Source organism: Cadophora gregata (genome assembly GCF_030347475.1).
Source record: "Cadophora gregata isolate MNR1 chromosome Unknown scaffold_1, whole genome shotgun sequence".
In the NCBI taxonomy this organism is placed as follows: domain Eukaryota; kingdom Fungi; phylum Ascomycota; class Leotiomycetes; order Helotiales; family Ploettnerulaceae; genus Cadophora; species Cadophora gregata.
The window spans coordinates 488,760-498,417 of NW_026695924.1; the positions used below are offsets into that span (position 1 = coordinate 488,760).

Below are 9,658 nucleotides of genomic sequence, written 5' to 3' on the forward strand. Positions count from 1 at the left end.
CCCTCAATCAGCAAGTTAACCATCCCCTAAGAAACAGTAAATTACCAGGAGCAGAGTAGTATGTATATGAGGATCCTCACCTTACTTGCTTTCATTTTACTTATCTCATTTCTCAAATAAAAAAAATAAAATCAAGCCAATAGATCTGCTTATACCATCCTTTTTATCCATCCATCTCCTACTACTTTCCACATAGGATTATGCTTGGTTGAATTCAAATCAGGAGGGACCCGGGCCGGATTTTTCGGTTTTCAGTTAGTGGTTTGTATCCTGCCTTCAGGTATCTATCTTGGTTGCGAAAAGGAAGAAAACTTACAGCTGTGTTGATTAGTTGAGTTTGGAAAGACAGAAAGAAAGTCCCATACCTACCTAGAATTGGAGAGAAGATCGAAGTATAGCACCTGTTTGGCTCCTCAATCCAGAATGAAAAAAGGGGGAAATGAGACTCTGATGTGAAGGAGAAGTATACTAGCCATGAAAATGCACTCGCTGGTGGGTTGTAGAGACTAAGTTGGCTGAGAGAGCTGTTAATCTTACCTACATCAACCGTGAGATGAGGCTTGTGATTTGGTGTATGGGAGAATTTGCAATATGTTAGTTGGCAGCGACAAGAGTACTGTTGTACCCAACGTCGCTTGTAATCAGTGCCGAGATTTTGTTCCAGTATAACCAGAGTAGAGGCATACGCCGAGGCTTTAATTGAGAATCTGGGAAAAGGCTCTTTAGATGTTCAATATCTTCTTTAGCGCCATCTCTTGCGAAATGTCCCTCAACGCCATCATACTTAAATTATACAGTTGTTGCATCCACAGCATCTGGACCCTTCGTCTCTCCCTCTTCCCCGAACTTCTTCTCATCAGCCGCTTTCCCATCAGCATCCACAATCTCCATATCCTCACTCTTAGCCACATCATCAGACTTGACTCTCTTCTCTTCACCTCCCATCTCCTCATCTGCGTCTCGTTTAGGCGTGCTGGGCCGTTTACTTTCCACTGCTGCCTCGACTTCATCCTTGACTTGCTTGTCGGCATCTTCCTCGTCGTCATCTGATTGAGGGTCTAATCTTCTGCCTACGGCAGCTTCGATATCGATACCCTGCATACCGATTGCACCTCTTTCTGTAGCACTTCCAGCTGAGTGTTGAGGTCCCATATCCTCCATGCCAATCTCCTCTGGTCCTCTCGCATGCGGTAGCTCATCTTCCTCACTGAGTCCATCGCTATCTCCTCTCCCACCAAGTTGCGCCGCAGGTACCACGCCAGCTCTCTGTTCCTGTCTCAACAATTCTCCCTGCGTAATCCCGCCTTCAGCTCTCAAACTCGCAACCTCGCTATCACTTCCGACTTGAGCTGTAGTAGAGGAGATGCCGTTCACAGACACAGACACCGTCTCAACACCACCCATCCCATTCGGCCCATCAATCATCTCCGTACTCTCCGTCCTTACCTCCCCTTCAAGTGGCGAATGCGACCCCGTACTCGAACCATTGCGGTTCAGCCACGATATAGGCGTTAACAGTGCACCGCCGAGGCTCTCGTCTGATCCTAGTGCGGGAGCTATCGACGCTGCTGGGTTTCCCCAGGAGATGCTGAGGGGGTCGACACTGCTGGCTGTACCGTTCGAGAGGAGACTGAGGGATGATGGGTCGGGGATTGCGGGCGGGAGAGGGAAAGTGTGTGCGCCTGATGTGACGTGTACGACGCGGTCGAGGGCGTGGAGGTAGGCGGGGAGAGAGCGGTAGTGTTGTGTTGGTTGGAGGATTAGTTCGGCGAGGCGCTGGATGGTATGAGGTGGGTGTTTGGTGAAGAGGGATGTGAGGGTGCTGGTTATTGAGGTGATGAGGTCTTGGATTGGGGTTGGGAGGGAGGCTGTGGGGGTGGGTTGTGGAGGGGCGTTCTCTTTGTTTTGGGGGGAGTCGCTTGCTGGTGGTGGAGAGGAGGGCGGGTTGGACGATGAGGATATTGTGGATGTTGCGGGTTTGGAGGACGGGGGAGGGAAGTCTTCTTGTATGATCTGGGGAATGGTTAGAGAGAGGTTTGCAGTGGGAGGGAGAGACTTGCTTTCTCTAATCGAGGTATCAATCTTGTGAGAAGGCTAGGCCATTGCTCGCTGCCCTTGTTAGCTATGAATCGAGCGAAGGAGATATGAGCTTACTAATCCATGGACTTGCCATCTGCAAGCGCTCTCAAGACCTCGTCGTCTGCTTCGAGATCCATTGTTGATATTTGCGACAGGATGGAATTTGAGACTGGGATTTGGGACGAGCGCGATTAGATTTCGGCTGAGGTTAACGCGAGATGGAGCTTGCAGGGCTTGGCGGGGACTTTACGAGGCTGAGGACAAGAGTTTACGGAGATTCCGTTTGCAGTGGCCACAATTGATTTGATGAAGCCACCTGAGGTATAACCTACATATCATGATGAGTCCAAACTCATCTACTCCTTGTTCATTGGTTACATATTGTCGTTGTTCTGCATTGCCCAGCTTCTCTCAGTGAATGCTCAAGCAAACAAGACAAACATTAAGGTATTGTGCACATACCACAACACGTGAGCAAGAGCTGTCAAACAGTGCAAACACCGGAACAACCAATCCTCCGGCGCTTCTGCCTAGCGTCTTGAAAACCTATATATTCTCCGTCCCTCCCGCTCCCTTTCTTTTCTCTTCATACTTACCTTCTTGAAAGCTGGCCGCTCATGAATGGCTTCGCTTGCGATACGAAACCTCCATTGCACATCGGGGAGTTGAGAATCGTTATCTCTCCTTCGGGGGCGATATCGGGGGAATTTTTGATTGCACTCTCTTTACTGAGAAATTTTACCTTTTCATTGAGATCTGAGCTTATGCTCGGGCTTGAAGAAGAGACTTGGGGTGAAGACGCGTATGAGATTGAACGATGATCTATATTCATGGTTCGCTCGAGGAAGATACTTTATCACGGTTGTATTTAAAGCCAGAGGAGTATGGGCTTGAAGTATGCCTTGGTCTGCTTGCTGTTTGCAACTTTGCGCCCTGTGATGGTTTCGTCTGTGCGAAGTGATCTCCTCCTTCACAACTAGGCACAGCAACAATTAGACATAGTCCAAACCCCACCAGATCCTGCAATTCTCTCACAGCTGAAAGTTTGCGAACGCGAATGCCTTCATCCAGCCTCGCTCACTCCTAACTATTATCCGAAACCAACTAAGACCTCCGCCACTTCTCATCGTTTGATGTCCAGATTCGTCCTCGAAGTGGGCATTGATCACCATCATCCCAAGACCGTCAAACAAGTACTAGTGATATTGAACTTTTCTTTCCTTAAAAGCCACTAAGCCGTCTATAAATCAGGTCACGATAAGATTTGACTGGATACCAAACCTCTGCAGTTCTGGAAATCTAGAGCTTCTCCTGAGCTAAGAATCGTTAGGGAGGGCCGGTGTTTGACGTGAGCTTTCCCGCGCGAACGGAAAAAACGTTCAGCTGAATGCAAAGTCTCTCGAAACATCCCAAGCCTTGGCAAGAATGAAGCCGCGAGGACCCTGACTGCCTGAGTAGAGAATAGCAGAACAATCAATGCAAACAAACAAAAGTATATACTTCACAGACCTCCAAAGCTCAGCCTCGAAGTTGGTCCCCACCATGATCCGTTGTTTACTTCCCAGAAAGTCCAAGTCCGGGAGGACCCTCAACCGGTAGCAGAGCGCGTGCTCAGCCTCACTGGGATCCAAGTGCCAGGGCTTTTCTGACTTCTGCGCCCATCTCTCCCCTCCACAACGGACAGCTGCAATAGGTGCATTTCGACGTTCACAAAGCGCAGGGCACGCTCTCACTCTGCTCTTGCCAGTAATCTACTTCTAGATCTGACCTCACCGATGCATCAGCCCCAAAAGCAGAATTGTTTTCTCTGGTGCGGTCCCTCTGTTGTTTAATTGATTTTCAGCCTTCTCTTCTGTCTCCTCCATCCCGCTGCTCCAGACCAGACAGACCAGACTATTTTCGTCGGCTTAGCGACTGCCCTATTTAGCTTGGCAAAATCTGCTGGGTGAGACCCCATACTACCATACTACTAATCTCTGACCTCCACCCTCACGAACCCTACCTCCTACCTAACAACCGACCGACCGACTCAGTTCGAACACGACCTCGACCCAACCTTCACCTGGAATCTCCATCTCCATCTCCACCTGCCCCATCTTTCCATCTCCATTCTCTTCTTGACATCCTCCTCCCCTACACTCTCTTCATTCTTCCGACTCTCGTTCTCCTATTCCTATTCCTATCCCTACAGCCGCGACGGTATTCGCCCCTATCAAAGTGCCGACTGTGCCGCCATACGCAACCCAAACTGATCGCCAACCCGAACTGCAACCCTTTGCCGCTGTTTCACGCTCGTTGCAGACCCAACAACCCTTTGCACTACGAGTCAACGACATCAGCTCCATCAACGCCAAACATACCTTCCCAGTACATCCTCAATTAAACTTCAATCATCCGAATCTCTGTCTTCAACTGCGTCCATCAAACACGTACATACTCTTCGTCCCTTTGTTCGCGTCCAAATAGCTCCCTGTGGAGCGCTGAACTCTACCAACGAATGTCTTACAGGCATGAATCAAGATCTTCTTTGATCCGCGGCGACTCACAAGATCCCTTTGCATACGTTGGCGGTTACCATTCTCGAGAAGGATTAACACCACCAGCGGAAAGCGCGGTGCCTCGAAGCAGAAAGATGTATAGGTATGGAGGCGAGAGTGTCATAGATCGAAGGATCGTGCTGACCTACCCAGACCAAATACCACCTGGACTTGGGCGTTTCTGATTACGACAATTGTTCAAGCAGTGATAGTCCTGGCCATTGAGTCGTAAGCACCCCTCGAAGAAATTGCGATGATAAGCTAACATCTCCAGATACCTATTCGCAAAATTCCAAACGAGTTTGCAAGATGGCCTTTCCGGCGAACCCTTGGCAAAGACGATTCCTACATATCTCACTCTCTTCATTTTCGGTTTCCTCTATCAACTCGTCCTCGTTTACGATTCCCTTCGATTGAAGAACACGATTCAGGTCATCGGACTGTGTATTTACAATGTTGGAATGCTGATTTATGCTTCCATTCAATACGATCAGATCAATAAGGCAATCGAGTCCCTGTCTGCGCTAGGACTCATCAAGGCGGGCATTCCTATATGGCCTGATATCCGACCGTATTTGGTCACGGTTCCTGGGATCATCGGATTTTTTACAGTAGTCATGTCCTTTATCGCATGGAAGCTGTACGACGAGTTTGCGTGGACGATCTACAAGCACATCAGCGCTGATCTGAGAATGAAACGTCGCTTCTTGACCTTCCAGGTAAGCATTGAACTGACACGAGTAGATTGCAAGCTAATAGCCGACAGATTTACATCGCTCTCCTCAAATTCGATTTCTTCTTCTTCCTTGGCTTCACTGTCCAGTTCCTTGTTATCGTCACAGGGTTGGCAGATGCTGAATTCGGACTTACGATTGCCGCTATACCGGTTACCGTTCTCATCTTGTTTATGGCAGCTTTCTGGACTCGACGGGAGAACAAGATTGGAATGGTTGTGATCATCTTCCTCTACTTCTGTGCCATGGCATACTTCATCTTCAAGCTTGCAAGAATGTATCAACCAAGCCGCAAAGACGACTACCTACCGGTTCGAAAGAGTTTGACGAGTTTTGCCGTCATCACTATTGTTCTAATCGTTCTCACGATCGTCAATGCATCAGTCTGCATGGCAAATTTCGATAAGGGATTGAAGCCACATATCATGAAGAGAAAGATTGGCGGAGAGGAGGCAGCAGAGAAGATGGATAACATGACCGAACTACCAGACCTTAAACACGGAGGTCATGGACCAGTATCGAGTCGGATGACCATCGATTAAATTGTCAATACGGATATGGCGCATTTGGGCAGGAAAGGAAAGGCTGTGAGATGCATGGCCATGTATACTGAAACGACACCAACGACTTATTTCATTTTTTCTCCGTAAAGGGGTCTTCAACATTTTTCTTTAAAAATCATATGTCCTTGGCCAGCGTGGCATATCAAGGCTGGGATGGCTTCTCATACCCGGATGGCGTTGTGGGAGAGATTAGATGGAGTTTGAGGAGTTGATGCATTCATTCTATTTTCTCTCCTTTCTTGTTTGGTTTGTGAAGCGGGTTCGTTGTATAGGAGGTGTTGAATACCTTTTGCCGTTCCTGGGGCAAGGATTCTAGCTAGCATAGTGGGTGTAGTGTCTATGTAGGTGGGGAAATGTGAGAGATTCATCTAAATCAGGGCTCTGCCTACTTCTATGACTTATTGTGTGCTCTTTTCATCACAGCCGGTATGTGAAGATAATGGCAATCCCGGTCGTCGACTTTGTCGACTTTCTCATTTGAATATCTCGCCGAGTCCAGGTTCCTGCTTTCTTTCCCCGTGTTCATAGAGCGGCATAAATTCAAATATCAGTCCAGGAACCAACGCTCATTCCTCCCGCAGGTTCAAGCTCCTGGATAGGGATCCCGCTCTGTCTCCTGCAGGTGCAGCTAGCTGGTGTGCAGGGCACTGGGCAGGCTGCGTGGTGGTTCTGCCCTGGCTGTCGGTTCGGGAGCTACCCCGCATAATTGGCCTCGGTTGGCCTGCCCTGGAGTTCGTCAACGTCAAGCTTCAAGCTTCAAGAGTCACTCAGACCTTTGTTATTTGTTTGGATGTCCAGGACTTTCAATTTTTTATTTATCTACTGCGGTTGAATTAGTACTGTTGATCTGATTACATTTTGGAAGTTACAGGTGCTTCGTTATTTGCTCGACGGTCTAGTAGTCTTCTTGGGCTTGAGCAGCACTGGATACTGGAAAGAGCTTTATTATCGAGCTCTTAAGCTGTTAAACTTTCAGGTTTCCACGCTCTCCTCGATATCCTTAATACGTTTCTCGCCTAATACGACGGTTTCCAATATCTATACCAAGAACCTAGGTATACAACTACCTATAATTCCGTCACACCAATCTACCTTGGAACTTATTCACAATGGGAACACTCCCGACTAGCTATACCACCCTCCCATACGAACACATCCGCGTCTCACATGTCCCAGCATCTTCTCCCATACCTACGCCCGTGATACTCATCACGTTGTACCGGCCGGGGAAGAATAATGCTTTTACGGATATCATGCACACGGAACTCGCCCAGTAAGTACAAGGAGGGCCATTCTTTCCTCTTACACATATCTCAAGATTCGAAAGATATATCTCATTTCTTTCAACCATTCCCCTTTAGACGCCCACTAACTCCACCCCAGAGTCCTCCCCATCCTCTCCTCCGACCCGCGCGTAAAAGCCATCATCGTAACCGGCCACGGCAAAATGTTCTGCGCCGGCGCCGACCTCGACACCGGCCTCAGCTACCAAACCGACACAATCCGCACCCACCGCGACGGCGGCGGCCAAGTCGCCATCGCCATCTACAGGTGCAACAAGCCCGTCATAGCAGCCATCAACGGGTCCGCAGTCGGCGTAGGAATCACCATGACCCTCCCCATGAACATCCGCATCGTGAGCGAGAAGGCCAAGATCGGATTCGTGTTCGCCCGCCGCGGGATCGTCATGGAAGCCGCGAGCTCGTTCTTCCTCCCTCGCTTGATTGGGTACTCTCGCGCGAGCCATCTCGTCACCACGGGAGAAGTGCTGCCTGCTACGCATAGGTTGCTGGATGGATTGTTCTCGGAGGTTTTGCCGCAGGAGAGGGTGCTGAGTAGGGCGTTGGAGGTTGCGGGCGATGTGGCGAGGAATACGAGTTTGGTTAGTACGACGCTGATGAGGGATTTGATGTGGAGGGGGCCCGGGACGGCGGAGGAGGCGCATTTGTTGGATAGTAAGATTTTGTTGGGGCTGTTTGAGGGGGAGGATAAGAGGGAGGGGGTGAGGAGTTTTTTGGAGAAGAGGGAGCCGGAGTTTAGGGGGACGATGGAGGGGGCGCCGGAGGTGTGGCCGTGGTGGAGGGAGGTGGATGTTCGTGTTAACACGTTGGAGGGGAAGGTGGAAGGGAAGGGGGGGAAGGAGAAGGCGAAGTTGTAAGTTTGGGAAGCGGAGACAGGATATTGTGAGGAGGAGGAGAGGTTTAGAGTTTGTATATATGACAAGGAATCAAGAAAGTGTGATTTTAGATGCGTTTCCATTAAGTCAACTGTAGGTCATGGCCTTTGACTTGAGTACAACAGCTACACGGGCACAGCTGTATTTCCTGAGATGACATGAGACATTACTAGTCTCATGTTGTAGGCCTATGATATAAGCTTACTTCCCATTTAGGAAGATTTAGGATATCAATCTCTTGAGCCGTAACAAAGCAAAGTCCGCCAAGGTGGTGTCCAATTACCCCGCCATCGGAGCATTAGGATGTCAGTATGTTTACTTGCCTGGAGAGAAACACAGAAGGAGTTCACTATATAATAGATCTATCATCTCTACCATCCATAGTGGAAATCAGACCTCAGGCTATCACGTACAAAAAATACTTTGAGGTCGCCGCTTCGGAAATCCCGTTTCCATCTCATGGAGGGGATTGGCAGCAACCCCACCTTCTGCATCCCCCACTTTCAGTCAAGTCAACCCATACCTATGAATCTACGCCCTTCTTGACTAACCACCAACATCGACAACGATATATCATTCTTCAATTCTGACCAAGCAGATAATTGTCAGCATATGTTTCATTCTCCTACTTAAACCCGCATTGCCCATCGTCCTCACCACATTCAACAGCTCAACAATCCATCATAACCCAGACTCGACATTTAAGACAAAGACACGAGAAACTTCCAAAATGGCAGCCAAAACAGCAGTAGTCACCGACAAGGCACCGCCGCCACTCCCGTTCTTCTCCCAGGCTATCAAGTGTAATGGGATGGTTTACTGTTCTGGGTCGATTGGGATGGATCCCGTGGCGGCGAAGCTTGTGGAGGGGGGTGTGGAGAAGAGAACTGTATGCTTGCCTTACTTCCACTCTCACTTTCCATTCTCATATTCTCATCAATCTCAACTCACCAATCCACTACTTATTCACACCACACATCAAAACATACCTGAATTCCGTTGAAGCAAGAATCCACTAGATAGATGCAAGGCAATGAATGCTGACCCCCACCCCCATATATAGGAACAAGCCCTCGCCAACCTCAGCGCAGTCCTCACCGCGGCAGGCTCATCCATCGACAACGTCGTCAAAGTGAATGTCTTCCTTACCGACATGAAAGATTTCGCGGCTATGAATGAGGTGTATGCCAAGGTGTTTAGTAAAGATCCGAAGCCCGTGAGGACGTGTGTTGCGGTGCATCAGTTGCCGCTGGGTACGGATGTGGAGATTGAGTTGACGGCGCATTTGTGAATGAGTACTTGTTTTGTTTGTCGATTTTATGTTAAGATGGATCTATCTATGCTTGAGATTGTGATGTGGCTGACTTGATGTAGAGGTGATGAGAAGGCAAAATTGTGAGGAGTGAATGGGCTGGATGTGTATGGGAATCAGGGAAATCAGATTATGAAAACAATGCGAAATTCTCTTCTTGCGTGTAACCATCTTGTTTTCCAACTCGCATGTTTCAATTATGTACGGTAGGTATCGTATCCAAGTCATCTGAAATCCGATCACTCATCCGTCCGTCT

At 48.7% G+C, this 9,658-nt stretch overlaps 4 protein-coding genes across 4 annotated transcripts; 3 read left to right on the top strand and 1 right to left on the bottom strand.

Annotated features, from left to right (window-relative positions):
* Positions 1 to 557: 557 nt before the first annotated feature.
* On the bottom strand, positions 558 to 3,282 carry ONS95_000143 (uncharacterized protein). Its single transcript, XM_058493285.1, has 4 exons — positions 2,542 to 3,282; positions 2,155 to 2,471; positions 2,061 to 2,109; positions 558 to 2,013 (listed from the first exon to the last, which is right to left on the bottom strand). The coding sequence occupies exons 2-4, from the start codon at positions 2,214 to 2,216 to the stop codon at positions 790 to 792; spliced, it is 1,335 nt and encodes a 444-aa protein (XP_058363485.1). The 5' UTR covers positions 2,217 to 2,471; positions 2,542 to 3,282; the 3' UTR covers positions 558 to 789.
* Positions 3,283 to 4,576: 1,294 nt separating this feature from the next.
* ONS95_000144 (uncharacterized protein) lies at positions 4,577 to 5,892 on the top strand (the record flags this gene model as incomplete). Its single annotated transcript, XM_058493286.1, has 4 exons — positions 4,577 to 4,719; positions 4,770 to 4,844; positions 4,891 to 5,335; positions 5,383 to 5,892. The coding sequence occupies 4 exons, from the start codon at positions 4,577 to 4,579 to the stop codon at positions 5,890 to 5,892; spliced, it is 1,173 nt and encodes a 390-aa protein (XP_058363486.1).
* A 774-nt stretch (positions 5,893 to 6,666) lies between these two features.
* On the top strand, positions 6,667 to 8,207 carry ONS95_000145 (uncharacterized protein). Its single transcript, XM_058493287.1, has one exon. The coding sequence runs from the start codon at positions 7,361 to 7,363 to the stop codon at positions 8,069 to 8,071; it is 711 nt and encodes a 236-aa protein (XP_058363487.1). The 5' UTR covers positions 6,667 to 7,360; the 3' UTR covers positions 8,072 to 8,207.
* A 612-nt stretch (positions 8,208 to 8,819) lies between these two features.
* Positions 8,820 to 9,380, top strand: ONS95_000146 (uncharacterized protein; the record flags this gene model as incomplete). The annotated part of the gene is made up of 2 exons (XM_058493288.1): positions 8,820 to 8,978; positions 9,153 to 9,380. The coding sequence occupies 2 exons, from the start codon at positions 8,820 to 8,822 to the stop codon at positions 9,378 to 9,380; spliced, it is 387 nt and encodes a 128-aa protein (XP_058363488.1).
* Positions 9,381 to 9,658: the final 278 nt, after the last annotated feature.